The sequence below is a fragment of the Emydura macquarii genome, unplaced genomic scaffold, assembly GCF_026122565.2.
Source record: "Emydura macquarii macquarii isolate MOO-44397 ecotype Brisbane River unplaced genomic scaffold, CSIRO-AGI_Emac_v2 contig_2897, whole genome shotgun sequence".
In the NCBI taxonomy this organism is placed as follows: Eukaryota; Metazoa; Chordata; order Testudines; family Chelidae; genus Emydura; species Emydura macquarii.
The window spans coordinates 45,066,080-45,090,613 of record NW_027133034.1 but is presented as its reverse complement, the minus strand read 5'-3'; the positions used below and the strand labels follow the sequence as shown (position 1 = coordinate 45,090,613).

At 36.9% G+C, this 24,534-nt stretch overlaps 1 protein-coding gene across 4 annotated transcripts in view; it reads right to left on the bottom strand.

Annotated features, from left to right (window-relative positions):
* Positions 1–11,060: 11,060 nt before the first annotated feature.
* The window catches only part of SSBP2 (single stranded DNA binding protein 2), a 272,413-nt gene continuing 258,939 nt past the window's right edge, over positions 11,061–24,534 (bottom strand). For 2 of the 4 annotated variants that reach the window (XM_067568988.1, XM_067568990.1), the window contains 3 exons: positions 22,806–22,904; positions 20,813–20,992; positions 11,061–19,887 (listed from right to left, as the gene is read on the bottom strand). In XM_067568988.1, coding sequence (XP_067425089.1) covers positions 20,918–20,992; positions 22,806–22,904 — 174 coding nt within the window. In that variant the 3' untranslated portion in view covers positions 11,061–19,887; positions 20,813–20,917. The remainder of the gene's footprint in view (positions 19,888–20,812; positions 20,993–22,805; positions 22,905–24,534) is intronic. The other 2 variants (XM_067568989.1, XM_067568991.1) reach the window with 1 other exon arrangement.

Below are 24,534 nucleotides of genomic sequence, written 5' to 3'. Positions count from 1 at the left end.
CTCCCTCCTGCAATCTAACCAGTGTGCCAGTAGCATCATGCTGTATACACCTCAGAGGAAACCGATTCTCCCAATCAGTATGCTGACCTCCACTCCACTTACTTCTATTTTCTGTTGCTTCAGAATGAAGTTTGTTCTGAATTCTCCTACCCTCTTGGATCTTTGGTTAGGATTCTGTGAAGCAAATAAAAGCCCAGAATGGGATGGTATAGCTTTAGTCTTTCCTACCTGATGAACTATGTATACACTCTATGCAGTTGGTATTTCTTTTCCTTCCGTGTCTGCTCTGTCTCAGTCCAGATGATACAGAGTCAAGCATCTAACCCTTTAGGCCATGCATATGGGAGCTCAAAATGGAGTTTCATCAGAATGAATAGAATATTTGGATTTTTAAAAAACATTTTATTAAGGCGAAGTTACAAAAAAGGTTAACATGCTGCATCATACACTCCTAATTTCTTATTCAGGATCAGGTGAACATTCAAAGAACCTGGCTATAGATTCTGGCTTGCTGGCTGGGGAGCCCTCCTCATTTAGGTACACTAAAAAGGATCAAATATGTAACCTCTTTTTGGCACTTCTCTTCTGTGCGTACTTGGTGTGAAAGCCATTCCATTACAGGGGCAGTCCATATTTTACTATACTACAGTGCCATAGAAGGAGGAGTCAGGTTTTTCCAATAATGTGCATTACAAAGTCCAGATGCTAACAGTAAAAATGAAATTAATTTGTCATTGTGTTTAAAATTTAGATCCTTTCCTAGACCATTAAGTAAGCAGGTCAGGAGATGTCTAGGAAGCTGGCATTTTGTCAGAAGATTAATCTCTTTAATAGTTTCCTCCCCAAACCATTTAATTCCTGGATAAACCACCACTTGTACAAGTATATTCCCCTTTCCCAGCAACTCCTCTAACAGAGTGCCTACCTAGTAGCAAAAATATGATGGATCTTAACTGTAGTCCAATGCCATCTATTACAGTAATTTATAAAAATATCTTGTAAATTACAAATTACAGATGTGTGTCCCCTTTTCCATATAGAGCACCCAGTCATCCAGATCTGTTTCTTTGTCCAAATCCCTCTCCCATTTGGGTTGTTTTCTTATCAACATCTTTTTAAATCAAATTTTATATACCTTAGAAATTATACTTTTTGTTCCCACTTTCTAGACCTAGACCAAAAGTGGTTAAAGGCTAGATAGAACTGTCTTGTATCCAGATTTCACAAGAAAATGTTTGACTTGTAGGTATTAAACGATAGGATCTTTATGTTACTTATATTATTACATATCTCTTGGTATGATTTCCAATTAGGACCTAGGGAAAGCTGTCCAAATTGAGCACTTTCAGCTCTCACCCACAATGAATAGTCACTTTGATATTTCCTAGGGATAAATTCCTGATTATTAATGAAAGTCGCTAAGGGAGAGGGCCTCAGTGACAGGAATTTAAAAAAAAATTGTCCAAAACTGGTCTGGATGAATGGGTGAGTTTTTATTTTTGGTGACCTAAATTGTCTAGGGGTATAAGGTAGGGTTGCCCATTATCTCTCCTCTATTCCCCATTGTTTGCTTTGGCTATGGAACCATTTGCAGTAATATGAGAAACAGCCCTTTGGTAAAAGGCGTCTGTGATAGTTAGAGTGAGGAAGCCTTGGCTATGGTTGCCGACAGTCAGGTCCCCAACCCCACCGGCCACTGGCAACACAAGCATCGCCTTCCAGGCTTATGCAGGCCATGCTCTCTGTCTACTGGTTATCAATAGACACACTCCAGCCCCAGAGCCCTCCAAGGGCAGGTGGTAGCAAGGTGCCTGATGACCCTGGATACCCCTAAAAGCATCACAGCATCAAAATGCCTTCTGGATTACAACACAAAATAGTTATGATGTCTGGTTATATTTGCAGGATTCAGAACCCTTGTTAAAAATTATAGAACAATTGACTTTGGTATTTCGGCAGGTATCAGGCTTCAAAATAAACTAAAATTGTAGGAATTCATGTTCCCCAAAGATGTCAAAACAAACTGCTTCTGCAGCCCCTGGACAACACAGGGTACTGGGAACACCAGCATATGTGCCCCACTGTACCCCTGCAGCCTGCTTCCAGTGGCCAATCCCCTCCCTGACTGAAGTTCAGGACAGCAAGAACAATTGCTCTGGGGAGACCAGCTTACATCAACTAGCCCCTCCACTGCCCTCCAACTAACAACTCAGTTTGGTAGTTCAACTCAGCCTCTTCTCCTCCCTGAGTCCCATTCCGTTCTTGTTGCTCCATTCCCACTTAGCCTTTTTGGATACTTACGTTTCTGGGTGGCAATTCAATACTGCTGTGCCAAAGTCCGTTATTCACTCTCCTATTCCCCTGGTCTGGAAGACATGAAACCTGACACTTTTACTTGCCCATATATTACCTCTGCTTTTTGTTCCTGGCTTCTGGGCAATAGACTTTTTCCCAGTCAGAGAGGCACGTATTAGCTGATTGGATTAACTGGCAACACCATTAATAACTCTCCACAGACACGGTTAGGTACATAAGGAAGTACCTCTTCATGCAATGCATTGTCATCCTATGGAACTCGTTGCCAGGGGCTATTGTGAAGGCCAAAAGAATAACTGATTCAAAAAAGAATTAGCTAATTTCATGGAGGATAGATCCATCAATGGCTATTCGCCAAGATAGTCAGGGATACAATCTCATGCTCTGGGTGTCTCTAAATCTCTGACTGCTAGAATCTGGGACTGTACAACAGGGGATTGGTCACTCGATAATTGCCCTGTTCTGTTCATTCCCTCTGAAGCATGTGCATTGGCCACTGTTGGAAGACAGGATATTATGCTAGATGAACCACTGGCCTGATGCAGCATGGACATTCTTATGTTCTCAAGTCTGAGCCTATGGGTCAGAGCTGGTAAGTAAGCTCTGACAAAAGTATAGGAGGAGTTCAGTCACAGATTCTCATATCTTTTTCAGTGGACACCTCTAAGTAATGAGATAGTCCAGCAGGCCATCTTCTCCTCCAGCGTCTCTATCGCAATTCCATTTGTCTTAACAAACCTTCCCTGTGACTATAACAATACTTGGCTAATATGCATATGCACAATAAATAACCTTAAAACCAAATTAGTTTCCTCCATTCTCATAGTTTCCTTTCTCCTGCTTTTCCACTTTGCCACTGTCTGCTGCAGTAATTTACTGGGGTCTCTATCTTCCTGCTGGCTGTTCCTTTCCCTGTATCCTCTTAACTCATGGTAGCCCCTGATGGAGGCTCTCTCCCAGGCTTGTTCCTCTGTCTTAATGGCTACAAAAAGAATGAAGTACCATGTAAGAACCTGAACACCTCTCTATCTATTAGGTACTGTACTTATATGGCCCCCATCATAGTAGTATATTAGCACCATGGGGAACTGAGACACAGCAACACTGTGTTACTTGCCGAGGGTCACACAGGATATCTGCAGCAGAGCAGGAATGGAATCCAAGTCTCTCATGGCACAGGCTAGGGCCACTGTACCATCCTTCCTCTCAGTTGTGAAGAAGGAGGTGGAGCTAGCAGCACGTGACTAAGCTCTGTGGACCACAGAGTGAGAGGGCCATGTTTCTATTTACTGAACTCAAATATTTGAATCATTAAAAGAAAGCCTTAAACGTGGCAAAGTCAAGACTGCTGCAAGAGGAGGCCAGTATTAAACGAACGGAAGAGTTAGAGGAATTGAATATTTTGGAATGTGAACTGGTAGTAAATTAGAGTGAATTAAGCCTTAAACCAGGAGTTCTCAAACTGGGGGTCATGACTTTTTAGGGGGTCGCAAATTGTCAGCCCCCATGCATGTTGGTAAGGGTGACATGGCATGGGGAGGTCACCACTTTTGGGGGTGGGTTGCCATAGCCTGAAATATTTTCAAAGAGGGTCCCAGCAAAAAAAGTTTGAGAACCCCTGCCTTAAACACTGTGGTTAAAAGATTTCAGAAATTGTTACCATTCAAAAGCAGTTTTATAAGTTTATACATGTCAAGACATGATTCTGACCTGGTAATTGTGCTGCTTTCTGTGCTGGACTGAAAAAACAAAACAAAAACAGAGGTGCAATTTTACATATAGCTGAAAAGAAAAAAATGTACTAGCTGTTAGATTTTCATTTCCTGATAACATGCATTTGTAACTGAAGCAACATGATTATAAGAGCTTTACACTGCATTATAGTCTATCTCAGGAGTGCTGTGAAGTACAAGACACAGCAGAGTACCTTCGGAAAAAGCGTGGCAGAAGGAGTAAGGTACATATTAAAAAAAGATGAGCTCTGAATCTTGTGTAAAATAAAGCCATTAGAGCTAGAAAATAAGTCTGTCCAGAGCAACTGTACTCAGTCTTATAGTTACATAGCTAAACTAGTGATAGGCCAAAACTGAAACACTCTGATCCAGATGAGAATTGCACCCAGTTATAAGTTATTCCAAGGGATGTGCAGGAGTGGGTTAGCTCTTTAGAGAACTAGGGACTAAGTGTGAAGCTCTAGTTTGGACCGAAATGTCCTCAAAATTCAAGGGTGTTCTAATCTGGAGTTTTGGTTCAAGGCCCACCTATACGACCCCTTTCAAAACATGCTATATCTAAACAAATAAAAATCAGATCAGAGTTCCACTAAGCCTTGGAAAATTACAGCCAAAAAGCAGTGATAGTCATGATGTAATACATAGAAAAGACTCTTAAAAATCCTTTGTTACAGATGACTTCAGCAACTGCAGGACACATTTTGGCAGTGGCTTTTTTGAGCAATGGTTTAACTATTGGAATATCAAAAATTGAAATAACCCAATGTAGCCACAACATACAGTAATGCAACTTTAGTAGTAAACGCTTACGTATTATTAAAACAAATGTTTGATTGCCTGAAATTAAAAACGATGTAGATGTTCATATTTTTCAATGATACTCCTAGTTGTTCTTAAAAAAAATATTGTTTTGACACAGCGTTTGAAAATACAACTTATTCTTGTAAAATGAAACTTTATTCTAAAATGTATCCAAAATTGCAAGACACAAGCACCATTAAACAGATAAATAGACATATATTTATGTACAGAGAGCATCAAAACACAAAACAATTGTTAATATAATTCTTATACCATTTTTAATGAGTTTCCATCAATAAATCTTTAAAATTTAAAGAAGATTTTCGGTTGCAAAACAGTTGTAAAATCAGATGTATAAATTATATCTATTACCATTCCAATAACAGAAGCAAAGTAAAATACAAAAATAATCAATACTGAAAATTCAAATACAAAACCCAAAATAATGTAGCACAGGTACATATGTACACTTGATGAATTCATGCAGCTATGCAGTGCAACAAATTAGCTGCTTAATTTAACTCATCACAAAATGGAACAACCATGTCTGAGCAAAAGAAAATATATTTTGTAATAAATCATAATCCATTTAGAAATTAAACTTTATAAAATGATGCTAAGTGATATATTTCTAAAATTTCCCATGTGATCTGATAGTCCCCAAACTCCTCTTCTGCAAAATAACATATAGAGAACAACAGTTTAAAAAAAAACCCCAAAACTAACTTTTCTAGGACAGATTTTGTTGCCAAATTTTTACATTTTTATTTGTACCAGCTTGTTTTTTAAGTCTTGGTATCAAACCTATTTGCAAATGTCCATGTCCCTAATGAAAATGGTTACAACTAATTATCAAAGTGAATCTTCCACATTCAAAAGCTATACTCCATTAACTGAATCTAACACAGTGCTCATACGGCACTGGTTAAAGAGATACCTGGTGTGGCTTCAAAAAGGCAGCTATGAAACCCAAAGAATCAGAGAGAATGAGAGTAAAATGGTGGATAGAGAGACTCCTTTATGCCTAATTTCTTTGATTACACAAACCCATATAAAATAAAAGGCTTTATGGCTTGGATGAAAATTCTGATAATTGATTAGCAGGTGCAAAGCCAATATTTGTGATGATCTGTTGTCTTTCATAATGTAGAAGGCTGCAGACTATTCTTGTTGGTGAAGAGAGACAAGCCTCTGATAACCATATAGAAAAATACTTTAATGTTGAAAATGTTCTAGAAATCATGATACAAAATCAAAACAAGGAAACATTTTTTTTTTTAAAAAAAAAGTGATTTTTTTGTGTAAACCTGAATGTTCACCGTTCTTTTTTGCTGTTGGTTGGTATCATAATCAAAGCATGTAGATACTACTGAGATTCATACTTCATAAAATAGTAGTAGTTAAGTGTCAAAATTGGATGAGATGCAATTATACAGTCTGACACATCTCTAAAATTTGTTTAAGTGCTAAGCAAACTTAGTGTTTTCACTAGAAAGAAGTTGGTAAAATGCTAAGTTTCTCTGATTGCTGAAAAGACACTGGTTTACAGCAGTGCACTCCTCCGCTAAGGTCCTGGTTCTGCCTTCTCTGTGCTCCCCAAACTCTTCAAATAATTGTCAAGTGAATGGGAGTTGTGAGTGAAACAGAGATGCAGGCGGAGCCTGTATTGGGAAAACAGATTATATCACATTTATGTAACAGTATGTCTTTCTAATTGCATTACATGCAGTCCATGGATGGAGAGGGCAAAAAGCAAAAAGGCTATATGCACTGCACTATGTCTTTATGTTTTATGCTCTTACGAAGAATATGGCATTCTTAAATTGGTAATGGTAACCACCACTGGGTGAAATGTACACACTAGCCCAAATAGTCTCAACTGTTTTTATGTCAGATGTTTCCATATTAAAGAAGGTCATCAGTTAAAGATATCAAACAACCAATAAAAGGGGAGGAATTTTGTCTACTCACATATGTTAAAAGCACAGAAAATAAAAAGGTATGGTACAGGTCTACATTTAGTGTAAATTATAAATTGCTTTTGCTATTCAAGAGAGAGATTTTTTATTTTCCTCCTCCAAACTACCTCATGTTCACAGAATGCTAAAAAAATTGAAATGATAAATATAATGTTACATTAAAAATAAATAATGGTACATATGATCACAGATTAATTGCTATATTTTTGCCTCTCTTGGCCGGTCAGCTGTATCATCTTCTATGTCGATAGAATGGCAAATCCCTTTAGAATGTAAAATTTTTTCATTCACTATAGATTTACCAAAACAACTGGAAGTGTATCAGCTGATTCACAGAATGAATCCTGTTGTTTTGATGCACCTGAAAAATAGTCGGTTAAGCTGCCAACACAGTCACCTTTCCTATCACAATTATGCCCTTTTCCCTAGAATTCAATGAAACCAAGAAATAGCAAGAGAAACAGCCCCATTTCCTTATGAGTATAACACTCAAATTAAGATGATTCTTTAAGATAATTTTTGGCTGCAGTTCAACCCCTGAAATATCTAACTGGTAAGCAGAGACTGTATCAGCACATAATAAACAGACTTTTCCAACACTTCATTCAATGCCACACAATAAGCACAATCATTTTCAGTACAGAATGACTTGCAATTCAGAAAGCAAAGCGAACATATCAATACAGCTGCTGATAGACTCATGAAAGAAAATTAAATCTACTCTTGCCTGATGAAGTGATAAGCCAAGGTCAGAGGTAAACTGAATCTCAACATCCTGTTTGTGAGAAATTGGGCCCACTAGGAAAGGGATAAAGGCATGAATGACAATATTTATATTTTTTCAATCTCTGCTGTTCCTTAACTTGTAGCAGAGGGAGCTCTGCTCAGTAGTATGATTTGGTGCCAATAATTAATGGGCAGTGTTGTCCAGTTGCACTAGAATAACAGGAAAACTTGGAGGGTTGGTGTTTGGTGCAGGCTATGGAGTTTGGGGTGGAATATGCTATTCAAGGAGCTTGTCAGTCCATGCAGTGGCACCACCAGCAAGGGGCTAATGCATTTAAAATATGGGACTCACACATCTCCAAATCAGAATATGGGAAAAGGCAGATGTTTACAAGAGATGTGAAAAATATGAACTACCATTATGACTGATCTTCTGACAATCCTGAATTATGAGCTGCTAGATGACTGAGCTTCCAAACAGAGCATTTTGTTCAGTAATACACTTGACAGAGGAATATAAATGCCGGCTGCCACCCATAGAAAATTCATCTGAAACAAAGGCTATACACATTCAATTTTTGGTTACAACAACCTAACATTCTGAACTTAGACAACAACAAACATGATTGGTTGATTTTAGTTCACCTCCATAATGGTTTCCTTATTGGCTAGCTTAAATGAATGAACCTCTTCTTTATGCTGCCATCAAAGATTATTAATAGAAATGAACAATTCCTACAAAACTAAGGTCAGCATTTTAAAAAGGGGGTAAAACCTCCCGAAAATATTCAACAAAAATCAGCTCAAATTCTATTAAAAAAGAAAAATAGAAACGAGTGGAGCAGTCACAATGTTGGAGGCAGAAATCTAATATGAAAGGTTAGCCTCCAAGATTGAAGAATACAGAAAATCATGCAATAGTCACACAAATTCCAGTTTTGTTTTAGGGTGAAATTTTCACCCAGAATTGTGTGACAGCCAAAAGGTGAGTTTCATATGGGGGACCTGCACCCAGGATGCGAATACCCATGGAGGAGGTCCATGGTTGCTGCTATAATGCAGGGGCTGTAATAGCAGTTGCAGCGCTATAAGGTACCTTCCCACATGTGCTTTGTGGTTAATTGAGCCATACAATTCATGGAACCATTTGCCATGCCCATCACTCTGGCGACTTGCCACAAAGTTTCCTTGAGTTACAACCATGGAGTTTGGTTTCATGGCATTCAAGGAGTCTGTGAATATTCCCTATAAGGTGGCTTCCTTTTCTTACCAGGGAACCATGGTGACTGTGCTACATTTTAGGCTTTCTGAGGCACTTCTGCTCAGGGGGGCTTTCTTAATACATAACTACAAAATTATAGTCAAATAAAGTGTGCACATTTCTGCGAAGTAGTTCCAGTAATGCCAAAACTCCACCATGTGGAGTAGATGGTAGAGAACAGGAGAACATTTCACAAGGTAGCTATAGGCTGCCCCATTCTTCAATAGAAGATCTGTTTTCTAAAGCCCTTGACCAATGAGTCAAATACAAAGGCCCTGTGAGGGCAACTCTTTCCAGTGGTTGCAGGTACAATAGTAAATACCCCCCAAAGCAAGACTAAATCATTTGGGAAATGAAGTGATCAATGTCAGGCAGTTTGTTGGCTCTCTGGGTACTACAGACTGCTTCCCTTTTTAAATGATTAAAGAGGATGCTCTTAAAAATTACTCACAAAAAAGGTCTAAAGAGATTTGCACCTGGAATGATTTTCCATTCTGAAGCAAGGCTCACTAGTTTATGTTTTTAAAGCAGAAATCTTCCATCCATCAAAGATATTTGTGAGACTTTTTTTTCTGAAACTTTTGACCTGTCATGTTCTTAAATGGTGGTGGTGTGAAATGGAGTGCTTCTTGTGGCAGCTGTAAACAATGAAGATCAAGTACTGGGGGCTGGGACAGCTGTTGTAGAAACATACAAAGTTTAGGGAAACCCCCAAATACTAGCAGTTTTGATTTTACATTCACTTGAACTCATTAGTGTACCTTTGTGTGGGTATACGATAGTGTATTCTGTACTATATTCTAGATTTATTTATTATTTGTTTTCTCAAATTAAATTCCTGCTTACTTTGAATGTTGCACTGTCTATGATTTCTCTTTCTTTTATAAATTAGATATTGACTATTAGTCTAATTCACGATTTTGGAAACTAGTCTTCCTCCATGACACAACCGTTTAGTTGTTTAAAAGTGACCTGCAAAGGATTTTTTGTAAAATTGGATTTGTGCTCTTTTTGCCTTTTCAATGATAAAGATGCCCTTATGGATTTTTTTAAATACTTTTTCCCTGCTTTTTTACCATAGCAATATCTCAAATATGGCATTGACTGTTTTGGAAGAACCACTAGGAGGTATAAGGGATGTTTACTGTGTGCTTTTAACATTTTAATTGAAAAGGTGAAGGTACCAAGTATTTAACAAAGCCTTCCTTTATTCAAAATGTTAATTAGTTATTTAAGTTAAATAGCTGTTAAAGAAAACAAGCACAAATCAGAGTTTTAAATGGCCTAAGTAAAAATTCCTTCTCTGTCAATAGCTCAAGTATCTTGACTCATGCGGTCAGCTGTTTCACTAGTTGTCCAGATATCATAAAGTATTACAAAATTTCAGGTTTCTTTATACAAAGTAACAAAAAAAAGCAGGGGAGGAGGAGGTTCAGTTTTTTCTTTCCTTTGCAGGCCACCTGAATAATTCTTACTAAGACTGCATTTCATTTCATAGAGGCAGGCAAGACTTTCCATCTCACACAAGCCCACTGGTAGTCCTGTGCAGTGGACATGAGTAGAGTATACAGGAAGCACTTCCTTATCTCCTGCATGCCCCAAAGGTAGGTTCTGCACTGGTGTCCAGTACCTGGTGCAGAAGAAGTAGACCAGAGAAGGGGCCACTGGATCCACGCTTATATGGTTACAGTGGCAAGGAGCCCTAAAAGCTGGAACAATGACTGTGAAGTGCCATGCTGTAGTCCTGTAGTCTGCTGTGGGTTGGCTGGAGATGGTGAAAGGAAGAATAGTCCATTCCCTACTTAGTTCCCTGCACAGAGTCTAATTACTCAGGTTTTGGGTCAGGAGGAATAATTTAAGCTGAACTGGAAAGCACACACTGATGCATACCCGGCACTAAGACAATGAAATGTGTTAAACTCCAGCTGGCTATTGCTTGCTGAAATCTAACCCCAAGCTCTGTAAAAGGACCTGAACTGGTGTGAAATTTTCTTATGTTACATATGATTTAATGTTCCTGTTAATGGCTGATATATGTGCAGTGTAAAATAAATTCTGAAGCGTGCTTAACAAGGCTTTAACCAGATGTGAACAACAAGTTTTGACGACAGAACAAGTACTATAGTACTATATAATACACATGGCTGTTCAATCAAAAGCCACCTCTTGTTTGCAAGAATTTACAGCAGTAAGCAATGGTGACAAGGTTCCTTACACAAAACCTACAATAATGTACACAGTATGCATGATTGCCAAAGTTATAATGCCAGCATTAAAAAATATACATTTTCTACATAGAATGTCTTGTGCAAATGTGAACAAGTTGACAATAGTTTACCAATGCTTTAAATAATTGAAATAGACATAACCCACCAGATAGTACATTCTCCCTACCCCCAACAGTAAGCAGATGTTGCCAGATGCGTGAAAGGACAACCTGTGTAATAAAGGGTTTTTAACATTAGGCATGTGTATGCACACCACACACGCAAAAAAATTTAAAAAGGAAAACACTAGCAGTTGCACCACAAGTTTTTGCAAGGGGATACTTGCCACAAAAAAACCCCTCAAAATCAAAGTTGGTCTTTGCACATTTAAAGCAATTTGATTTACATTTCTTTAATTGCCACTACAAGTTTATAGACACTTCTTGTAAAGAGTCTCTCTTTCTTCCCCTCCTTTCCCCCCCAAAAAAGCTCCAGCTTCCACTTCATTTATACCATTGTTTAATGCTGTATTTCTGGTTTTGTTTAGGGATTTATTTTTTTTTTCACTTAAGAATCACCTGAAATGTTATAATTCAAACAAAAACTGGGAGTTCTTTACAAGCTCTGGGAAATATTTTATTGACATTTTTGAATGTCAAATTTCTGAATATTGTTTAAAAGTATAATTTAAAACAATATCAACTTTCAGTTTTCTACAAACTTCTTATGCACTCTTAATCTAGTTGTCAAAAGGCAAAGGCATCAGACTTTGCCCATCCCTGATCTATTATAGGCATGGACTGTAGCGATCATATGTCCCAATATGTAACGGTCTATCTTGATTAAGAGGCAAAGGTCACTTTCCTCTGAATGGTCTCCCACTGGGACCTGTAGCCTTTGGGGACTGCATCTATACATTAAAGAAGAGGGCAGTTACGAAATCTTGGCTATCACTTTTGTTGATGTGTGTCACTAACCAGTTTCTCGCTGATCAAGTACACTTCTCAAATCATGTGCTTTCCACGGACAACTTTAGTAAAGGACTGTTGCATGCTTCTCTTTCATTTAAGTGTGTTTTATTTAGAATGGATTTTTCTCTCCATTTTGAATGGCAAACGGCAACTCTTGTTTTAGGTCATTTTAAGAGCCACAGAATGTCTGTTGCCTACTTCAGAGCACAATCCTGCGAGAAATTACATGCCGTAATCTCTATAATTGAAGATTCCTAGCCTTTGCAGGATCAGACCTTGATGAAAGAGGCTATTTCTTACACAAAAAATGTTTATTGCAACATCTCTAATGAAATAATCTATGTACAGTTAGGACTCTATTCACAAATGTAAGCAACATTTTGCATGGATTTTGTGTAAATTATCCTTGCAGCAATTGCACACGATTTTTGTGCAAACAGCTGGCATGCAGCAGGAGGGTGGAAAACAGAAGTACAAACAAGAGAGGAGAAAAAAGGAATACAGACATTAACTGCTATAAATAAAACCTAGGAAAACTTAATTTACATGGCTGATCATTTGGCTCCTTACTGATATTAGCACCATTACATGGTAGTAATTTTCACATCAATTCATTATTAACAGTGGTTTCATTTTATTTGGTGAAAACATGGTTTCTGTCAAAAGTGGGCATAGAAGTAATTGTTATCATTTCCTTCTGTGCAGGGGCAGGAGTAATTATAAATTATACAATCCTACTTTCCCTTTCTGTTTCAGTTCTCCTATGCCCCATTTCAATAAGACAGGGCACTGAGAAAATGCAAAAATTTGTTTAAATCATCCACATTTGCCCTGGATTCTCTATAGACCCTAGTGCTTCAGAGAAATTGCCAAATTTCTGCTGTTAGTAAAATGAAATTGGGGATTCTCTTCCTGGCACATGAAAATCAGGAGAAAGCCCCCATATGCATCAGCATGTGAAAGCATACAGTGGAATTTACAGAAGTGACTAACTAGGTAGCAGAGACTGTCACACATGGGAGGATCTGTTGCAGATGAATCAGCCGCTATTTTCCAAACTCTGTGTACATGCCACTGTGTCCACTTTATGTCTTTCAGTTTCTGCTTAATGCAAATACAAAGCTTTACACAGCTAACTGGCCACAGATGGCCATCCATCATACACCGTTTAAAAAAGTGGTGCACACATGAAACACAAATATTTGTGAATAGAGCCTTTATAATTGTCTCACATTTGATTTTAGGAATCATAGTTTTTGGATGTTATTTATTATTTATAACAAAGATGGAATAAAAATGTTTTGATCCAATTTCTCACAACTGTATCATTCAGCAAATATTTAGTATGCTGAATCCAAATGAAAAACAAAAGCAATTTATTTTTTCTCTCTCTTTTAAACATAGAACTTAAACAATGGCTAGAAACGGAAGGTTTCAAGTTATAAATGGAAACTTTTTTTTATTAAATGTGAAAACATGCACCCAAGAAAAGGGCATACACCTTTATACATTTTTATGGCAAGTTTTCCCATTACATGAGAGGCTTCCTTATATATTTTAAACTTAAATGCTGAACAGAAACCAAACATAAGTTAACTGTTTTAATGAAAAAATATGAATGCACAATTTAAAACAAGATGAAAGGACACATTCACAGAAATATTTTAGATAGTTGTGGAGCGAGGTCTGATGAATTAAGAAACAGAAGAAAGCCAAATCCCATTCCAAATATCAATTATATTGATGCATAAATACACTTTTGCATTGCTAAAATTTTAAAAATAAAGTGTCTATTTCAGGGAAGACTCAAGAATTAACAATTTAGGCTCCAATCTTACAAACCCTTACACGTGTGCTTAACTTTAAGCCTGAGGAGTCCCACTGACTTCATGTGTTTGGGATCAGAGTTTTACTAAGTTCTTTGAGTGGAAGGTCCATTTATAAATTCTAAATGTATTACTGTGACAAGTTATAAATATGAGAACACTGTTAAATTGAACTAATGCATGCAGTCAAAGCAATGATTTGTATCTATAAAGAGCTCTTCGGACTCTTTCTCTTCATAACCAACATCATTTTGTTGACTTCAACTGTGCTTTATATTTTGCTGTATGTATGTATAAGGCTAAATAAGATCACAAGTGAAATAAAACCATATATTTTGTGCAATTGGGGGGTGGAATCCTGCAAACCTGTTCTTTACACAAGCAGTTGCATCAAGACTTCAAAGGGACAATTTGCATGAGTAAGGGCTTGCAGTATCAGGCCAATAATGTCTGGAAAAACAAAGGAAGCTACACACACAAAGTATTTAAAGATAACTAATTTACAGTTGAGGGCTGGACTGAATTTTTTATAGCTGTTTTCTGCACCATGAAATATTGAGTTAGATCCTTAATGTGATCATTTACTAATAATAAATTGCCACAAACATCAGCTTGTTTGAAGAGAAATGAGTTGTCACTTCTAAGGAAGAGAATTTAACAGTTTTATGTGGAAGATATGTGATTCAACATGATTCCCACCTCAAACCATCCAAACAAATAGGATTGGAACAGGTGCTATCAGGTGTTATATAATCACTAGCAATTTAGTGACATTGATGATTATTTTTGCATCATCATTAATCTCTACTTTTGTGGTGCCCTGCAAATTTAAATGTATAGGACCAAATATTGTAGAATTTGGCCCATATTGAACAACAACAAAAAAGTATTAGCGATGGCTAGGAACAGGACTAAAATATTAAAAATAATTAAATGATCCAGGAAATAGACATCAGTGCAATATTTATTAGTTGAAAATTCATTATATCAAGGGAAAAAGAATAAAATATACAACTCTGAATAGCGTAACAGCTGGTCCCTCATTAAATTACTCATCTAATTCCAAACCCTCTCTATACAGTATTTCATCAGCTAATCATCGGACAGGGGAAAATTCAAATGTGTTTTAGTCACTGTAGGAATTTGTTAGCCTTTTTTGACGCAGAGATTCCAGCCAGATGGAGTATGGTGTCCAGTTTTGGGTGTCACACTTCAAAAAGATGTGGACAAACTGGAGAGAGCCCAGAGGAGAGCAACAAAAATGATAAAAGGTTTAGAAAACCTGGCCTGTGAGGAAAGGTTAAAAAAAATTGTGCATATTTAGTCTTGAGAAAAAGAAGACTTGGGGGAACCTGATAACTGTCTTCAACTATGTTTAGGGCTGTTATAAAGAGGATGGTGATCAATTGTTCTCCGTGTCCACTGAAGATAGGACAAGAAGTAACTGGCTTAATCTGCAGCAAGGGAGATTTAGGTTAGATATTAGGAAAAACTTTCAAATGACAAGGATAGTTAAGTACTGCAACAGGATATCAAAGGAGGTTGTGGAATTGGAGGTTTTTAAGAACAGGTTTAACAAATACCTGTCACAGATGGTTTAGGTATACTTGGTCTTGCCTCAGTGTAGAGGGCTGGAGTAGATGAGCTCTTGAGGTCCCTTGCAGCCCCACATTTCTCTGATTCATACAAAAGGCAGTTTTCAATCACCTCTGCCAGTTTGATCTACTCAAAATAATTAATTAAACTAAAATATTTCCCTTTAAAACACAAAGCTCATAAGGGGACTGGATGTCTCAGGGTCATGGGAAATGGTGCTTTTCACCTATAGGTCACTACTGGAGCAGGTTGGTGACTGAAAGTTATTACTATAATTGATTGTCTAATAAGCTGGTGGTCCAATTCCTAATGAGCAGGCTTCCAAATAAAAATTGGCAACTCTGGCACTCAGCAGAGAGGCTAATGACTTAATGAACCGGAGACAGAATTATTCTCTCTTTTTTAAATGGCAGTCCCTCCAGATCAAGGTTGAGGCACATTACTGGGGCAGCATGGGGTGCACAAAAGACTAGTCTCAAGTGCTTTCAAATCCAGCACCTTTCATGAATTCTAAATTCATTTTAAAATAAATTGAGGAGAAACACAGAGCTCTACTTCAGTTCATCACATGCAAATTTACTAGCAAAAGAATATAAGTGCCCTATCTATATATAAATATATTAAGGTACTTTTTAATGTACATTTCAGGCAGCATATTATACTTGTGATTCATACAGCCTCTTTCACCCACTCCTTTTTTAAATGAATTTGGAAGGGGAGTTACTGTCTACCTTTAACCTTTATGTGGAAATAAAATATGGACATGAAGATTCCTTTTCACATGTTTACACAGACAGTGAAATTCTGGTTCCGTTGAAATCAGAGGCAAAACTTCCACTGACTTCAATAGGGCCAAGATTTCAACCAGTATGTCTAGAGAGAAAGAAAATCCACTATTCCCTGCTTTCGATGTTCTAAGGCAGCAGCTCTTTTCTTTTAAAATATTTTATTAAAAAAAAAGTGTTTGGCAAATCAGGTCTTACTCTTCTCCACATTAAAACCCCCCCAAAAAACATTAAAAAAAAAAAAAGAGACCACTTTCTTAAAATCTAATGTGAAAGCTCCCCTGTTGCCCTTAAATTAGCATTATTCCCAGAGCTGGACAATTTCCATCTGACATTATCAGTAATGCTGGTGCACAAGCATAGAAACAAACAACAGTTACAGTACACATTGACATCTAGTGCATTAGAAACACCGGTGGGAAGAAAAAAGTCAGTGCTTGGAAATAAAATTTCCTTTCATATCAATTTTGGTCTCTATATTGCAAACTTATAAAAGAATTTTGTAAGCAAAAGAAAGTTAACAAACAAACAAACTCTACAAATTTGAAAGCTAAAGGTGTCCTTTGAATATGTTGCATATTTAGCAAATACAACTATTATTCCCTGTGGTTTAGTTGCAGAATGTGTGCACATATGATATAAGCACCTGATCTTGCCAGCATGTATATGAGTATTGTTACTTATATGTGTAAATGTTTGCAGACATTAAAAAGGAAGGTAAGAGTAGCAGAGATCATTACGTATGTGTGATGAAGTGTGTGATAACTACTCAAGGGATGTACTGGGTGATCAAATGGGTCTTTTCCATCTCTAATTATGTACACAGCCCTGATCTTACAAAGACTTAAGCACATATGCAACTTTACATACCTGAGTGGTCTCACTGGAGTCTATGTAACTACTAAGATATGAAAAGTTATGTACATATTTAAGCCTTTGCAGGAACAAGGTCTATAATTCCAACCTAAGTAATGTAGAGTCTGATCCTGCTTCCTTTGAAGTCAATGACAAAATTCTTACTGACTTTAGTGATGCAGGCTCTATCCCATTATGCAGCAGTTTAATTTAATACAAATATTTTGGAAGAGAAATGGAAAGGGGAGGCGAAGATACAGGAAGTTGAGAGGTCTTAAAAAAGTTGGAGGTTTTAAAAAATAAATCTCTATTTTGCCAGAAGCATATCATGCTATAGTTGGTAAATTAGGAGAAAATATTTTGACAGTGATTTTACCTTTAAAATCACAGTGCTGGAAATTTAGTACATTTTTAACAGTTCTATTTTAAAGGATAAGTTTTTTATTTTATATTCTGCTTTGCATCACTTTTATTTAATGGTCTGATTTATTCCCTCATGAGGGAATCCATAAATTAAAAGAGAAAAAGAACATGTATAAACAAAAGATGTTATTTCATTTATCTAGTAAATACTAAGGCCGTGAGCCCATGTAACATTACTACTGTGAGTAGTCTCACTGAAATCAATGAGACTACTTACAGTTGAAAAGTTAAGTACATGTGTGTTGCAGGACTGGGGTAATTTTGCATTTTTTGTGAGTGACATTGATAATAGTGCTCCAGGGATCTTTTTGAGAGACAGCAAAAAACTATGTTTTCAAAAGATGAATAAATGAACTCAAGCTCAATAATAACTATGAGTAAAGTAAACAAAATCATGTCAATATTTTGATCTAATTTAAGGTTACAACTGATCATCATTATTATTTTTAACTAAAGATAAATTTCTAATAAAATTTTTAAAATTTTAATACACTATCAAGTAACAGCCTGGTGCCTAAGAAGAGTTTAATCTTTATGTAGTTCCAACGGTGAGATAAAAGACATTCTAATTTTATTCATTTATATGCTCACAGGGAATTTGATCTACTCCTGACACTTGCCGTGATGTGCATCTATTTGCACACTGACCCCATAACAAACAACCCTTTATCACATTTAAGGGCACAATTCTCCTCACAAATCTGCATGTGAGCCCCATATTTTGACACCATGTATAGAGATCTCCCAGTGAGATTCGGTGAATATTGCTCAGTATCTGCCGAATGAATTTAATTCAGACATTCTGTGCCTGAACATCACCCTTTTTCATACCATGCAGATGTAAGCTTTCATATTTTTGGGGGAAGGTGGGAGTAATTAGGAACTAACTATAATATAAAATTATAATTTATAGGTTTACATGAAGGGATAGGAGACCCCCCCCCAAAGGCTTTTCTTTGATGGTGCAGGAAGCTGTATCCCCACTCTTCTTTTTCCACTATCACCAATGTTTTGAAATACAGTATACTGATTTCCTTATAAAAATGCTTAGACCTCTGTTCCTATTCTGTTTCTGGTGGAAGGGCTTGAGCCTTCCAACACTTCCTGCATAGGAAGTACTCACAAAATGCTCAATCATTTTGGTTCACTAATGAGATTATGTACTGGAAAGTTTGATAAGTTCAGCTCTAGTATTCCTAGTGAAAAATAACAAATCAAGAACAGTGGAATCCTGATTATCTGAATGGCTTGGGAGACTCTAAATATGTTCGGATAATCAGGACTACGGATAATTGGGAGGCAGCCAAGAATCAATAGAAAAGAGAGACAAGCTGGCAGTGTATTAGAAAAAGAGGTTTCAGTAATAGAGATTTTATTATATTTTTACTTGCTACCACCCCCATGGAAGATCATGTTAAAGAGAAAACTCATTTCCAAGGACCGAATAAGCCCTGCCACCTTATTGCTAGGTTCTATAGCAATTGGAGCTCACTTACAGCAACTTTTAAATACCCTGGATAAATCGAGATTCTTGTGTCAAACTCAGGCTTCCATTTAAAATAGATTTTGCAGATATTAGGCCTCATTTAAGGAAGAAAAATAACCTTCAGTGCTCCTAATTTTTAAAGGTACAAAGCACAAAAAACAAACCAACAAAAAAACAAACCCAAACCACACCACCAAAACTAGGTGACAAATTATTAAATTTCTCCACAAAATTAAAATGAGCTTTCTTCTATTTCTTGAGAGAGTACAGCTTGTGATTCACAGGGTAACTGATATGAAATACAAGTTAATGAAAGCCCTCAAGAGCAATTTTATTCCTATCCATGATGGCAGACATTTACAAAATCAGGACAATTTATCATTTGAGTTCACCTTAAAAAATAACTTATAAAGCAGTGATATATGCAGCACAAAAACAGTTCAAGAAGGGAGAGGGAACGCAAATTTTAATAGTTAAAATGTAAACGTGAAAAAAAGATGGAATAAAAGTCTCTATTTCTTATTTCTACTTAAGATGTCATGTGATAATATTTTACAATGGCCTGCAGGTCTATATATGCATATGTGTGCGTATGTATGTCAATATAACATATCCACACACATATACATCTACCCGCACATATACATACACAGATAATTGTTTGCAGTTCACTCTTGGGCAGTTCTGTTATGCCACTCTTTACAGTTGTTTGAATCATGTTTGGACCCACTTTCTTCACAAAACTGGGGAGATGGTAGGAAAAGATGGTGGGTCTGGTTGTGTCTGAGATCCTTTTGTTAAACTGTACACGGGGATGAGTAATTTTCTTCTGTAGTAGCTCTCTGAAGAGGGCCAACTCACTGTGGTCTTCATGAGGAGACTTGGTAATGGATCACACACTCATTGTCATGCTAGGAGAGTACTGAAAAAGAGGAATCCACATTTTAACAACAATTCTTTCACAGACCACTAAAATCCCTCCTGAATCATAACAACAGTGAGCTTAAATTTTAATTCACCATTCTCTTTCTCACTCAGTTGATTTTAATCTTATCCTATATTTGTACTGTAGCTTGTGTCAGGACTGCAGTTTAATTGATAATATGGTAATTCATTTTATATTTAAATTTATTTATAGAGAAAATACAAGAAAACTTATTAAATGAATAAGCAAAACTAGATTGAAAGGCAGTTTTTAGTTGTAGCTAAAGCTCCATACAGCCCTGTTGGCTAATGCTGCCTGCATGATGTAATGAATTAGCACTTCCTTGGGTACCCTACCATTCCCTTCACTGGTCAGTGTTAGACCTCTTAGGGGCTAGTAACAGGTCCCTGTGTGGATCAGGGTTTGTGGGTCTCTTGCACCACCATATACACTGAATGGTCTGAATGGTGTTCCACTACTTGAGGTGGAAAGGCAGTGGAGAGATGACACACTGGAATGTGTAGATTAATCTTAAATGCTACTACAGGATATATTTTAGGAACTGGAAATCCAATCATTACACTAGACCGCATTGTAATTGTAGCACAAATTGAACTGCAGCCCTGATGCAGGCTACAATCCTGCTCAAGTTAACAATATCTCATCACAAGTTACCAATTAGATACCACAAAACCTCTGAGAGATACTCATTTTAATTCTTATTTTACTTGGAACTTGCAGGCTGAAGAAATGTTTCATTCGAGTAAAGTTACTTTATGTAGGGGAAAATGTCTGAATATAAACATATTGGTATTGTGGAACCTGGTGGGAGATATTAATACATTAATAAAATATTTATTTTGCCTTTCAACAAATGATATATAATCGGAAACGCGCCAGAGCCCAGGAGTTTGGATCTGACCTTTTCCCAGTGTTCATGGGTATTCAGAACCAGGGTTTTGGTTAGATCTTCTCTCTAATACAAGCTGCTTAGAACAGACCAATTGGGAAAAATTTATTTTGACTTTCATAATTTTCTTTGTTTGGTCTTCTCGGATTTATGGCTTGCTCCTATCAGCTTCTGGGCCCTCTCATCCTGATCCTGGGAAGAAATTAAGCATGTGCTTAATGTTAAGAATGTGAGCAGTCATTGAGTGGGACAACTCAGGTGTTCAAAGTTAAGCATCTACTTATGCTCTGCTGGATAAGTGCTTATCCCTCCAGAAGCAGTTAGTGCAGGGAATATATTGTGCCTTATATTATATAATATATTGTATACAGATAAAGTGATATATAAGTTATTAATTATTATTATTTATTAACATGCTGCCCTTATTTTCAGGCAAAACTCCTGGTGAATTTAATGGGAATTTGCCTGAGCAAGGACCCCAGAATTTGGCCTAATAATAATATCCATTCTAAGTAGCCAGGGAAGGAAGTGGCAGATAAGTGGCACAAAAAGAATGACAGAGCCCTAGGAGACTCAACTTTGGCTTGGGATTGAGGACTGGTATCTAGAAATATGGTTGGAGGTGTGGTAAAACCTTAGGAACGTCAAGTCATAGATTCATTCAAGTAAGAAAATAGCAGCCAGGAGCATCAAGCATACAGTAAGTGTCTGAGAAAATTAATTTTCTGTGGAGTATAACTGATAGCACGTCATTCTTTTAATGAGTTTGGTTTGGTGAACTAGCCTTTGTCTGAGCTCTCAGATTGTCTGGACTGTCTGCATCGAGTATAAGTAAAGCACACTGAATTGAGAGTCAAGCACTACCTTCAATATACAGGATCAAAGTTGATGGGGGAATTTTGGCTATTGTTCTTTTGCAAATTTCGAAACTCACTTTTTTTTTTTAAGACCTTTTCTATAAAGTAATTTCTCCTACCATTTCAAATAATTAAAAGATGCCTTCTTCATAAAGAAACAAATAGCTAAAATGTAGAAATTGCTTGTTCTTAATACACATATTAATGTCTACTGAAGAAGCAAAACAAAAATGAAGTCTGATTTTCATGAAACTTATCATGCAAATTGACCTTAGTATGAACTAGGAGAAAGAATGTTTAATCTTCATAGCTACAGGGCTAAATTAACCACTAGCATAATTAACAGAGTTGTACTCACTTCAGACAGAAGTGAATGCCACTAAGAACAGAAGTGTTGAAATCACTCAACACTTCTGAAAAATTAGGACACTTCTATTTAGGAGCTTAAATAGAGATTTAGAAATCTAATTTGAGATACCTGGGCATGGACACTTTGGTCTTTACTTACTTTAGAAAGTAGTTTAAATAATTTTTGCTTAGCCTCAACCACTCAGCATTTTTAAAACGAATGAACACTAGAGGGCATCTTTGATTTTCTAGACCTAAAACCATGTCCTGTTTTATGAAATAGTAAGTCTTCTAGATTTCTTAGCGATCTAAGTATGTGCTTTCAGTGTAGATACAGTTCTGAAAGACATTCCTACTCTGTAAAACACACTACCTAGAGGGTCAAAGATTGGACTGTCAGAAATTGAGAGACCACTTTGGGAAGATTAACTGAATATGAGGATCTAAACTGTTCAGATTTTGACTGACAAATGCACATCTCATTATGCATTACTGAATATGCATATGGTATGTTTGAATCTAGGATAATTATTACTTCTGTAATCTTACTTTTATTATGAACTGACCTCTTATGTTAGGGATGGAATTTCTACAGTGACTCTGCATCCCCTGGCTTTTAAAGTTTAAACTCAATCCTTGATATTATTTAGCACAGTTTTTGTTCAGCAGATCAATATTATACTATTAGGAACTAATAAAAATATAGACAAAAAATTGCATTAAAGATACAACTGGTTTTCCTGTGAAAAGCCTGGGATTGAATACTTGTCATATAACAAAAGAGTCAAAGAAATACTTACACTCTCACTCTGAAAAGGATTTAGGAAATTTCCACCCATTTCCCCATCATCTCTGGGAGTGCCAGGCTGATTGCTCATGCTCATATTACTGGGAGAGTTCTGGTAAATAAGATTTAAAAATAAAGGGTAAGTGTTGTTGTAGACTTGAATTCCTTTCCTTGCTTCATAATGTTTGTCAAAACAGCGCCTACACTACCCATTGGGATCTCTGAAAATGACACAGAATAAATCTTGCCATCACAGCTCTGCACTACATATATTTGAATGAATATTTATAATCTAGAAAAAGGTGTTCCCCCCATAAAATGAAGAAAATTACTTAGCTGTAGTTCTTGTTCTCAGGTTAGGGCTAGACCCTTGTCCCACTGAAGTCAATGGGAAAACTCTACTTGACTTCACTGGGAGCAAGATTGTGCCCTGTAATTAAAATAAATCACTATGGCCCTGATTCAGCAATGTACTTAAGCATATGCATAACTTTAAGCGCATGAATAATGTTCACATGCTTAAAGTTAGGCATGTGTTTAAGTATCTTGCTGGATTAAAGCCTATATTTGGGGTCTCTACCATTAGTGTGTGATTGGTTGGGAATAACCCCAAAATCACTGTCAGGAGTTGCTAAACCACTTCACCAGTGGATGTTAGGCACGTATGACACCTGCTGCTGAATATAACAGACAGACACCATACTGACTGTAAACTCCTTGGGTCTACAACAACCCCACCCCACCAGCTGCCTTTCTCCTTTCCCTTCCTTTCCCCCTATGACTGAAGGGGTTTTAATGAGTCACTTCACCTTGAATGGTCCCTTGCAATATGTGTTAACTATTTATGGTAAACAATCTGTTCCATAAATCTTGTATTTAGCACTCTGAGTACTTTCTGCAGACCTGAAGAAGAGCTCTGTATAAGCTCAAAAGCTTGTCTCTCTCACCAACAGAAGTTGATCCAATAAAAGATATTACCTCCCACCCCCTTGTCTCTCTTAGAACAGAGAAGGCACTTTCACTCTAAGGCCCTATTTTCAGGTGCTTATAACTTTTTCAACAGCTAGTCTTTGGGTTGAAATTTCTTCTGCTCCCCTTCAGCTAGAGCAAGGGAATGCATGGTTGAAAAAAGTGAACCCTGCAGTTCGATTCAGCATGGTTTTGCCATGAAACAATCTTTTCATGTTAGCTGATAACTTAAACCTCCAAGAGAACGCCTTGCCATTGTAACCTTGGGAATCATCTACTTCCCTTCTCTCAATGTAGGCATTCTGCAATAAGCTTGGAGGTGGTTTTGCAAGAGCTCATGCAGTATCTAGATAATCTGCTAGTTCTGGCACTTCACCTTCTAGGATATGTTAGCTAGGGCATCTCTGCTAATAGCTTAATTCCAATTGACTTCAGTGGGGACAAGATTGGGTCCTGTAATTATAATAGCTCACTATATTTTTTAGTTTGTGCTATCAGTGTGCATAATTAGTTTGAAATAACCCAAACTCAACATTATGAGCTACTAAACCACTTTACCAGTGGATATTTGATACAGGTATTTTGCACAGCTTTACTTTTAGCCCAAAGTTGCATGTTTTCTTCAGAAAGCATAAAAAATCCTGTTAGTTTTTTTAAAGTTATTTAAATACAATAAAGGTGTTTTTAATGCTTTAAGACAGTAGTTCTATTGTGTTTTTTTCACTTGAGTAACAAAAATGGTTTTGATTTAATAGTTACATGGAGCAGGTGTG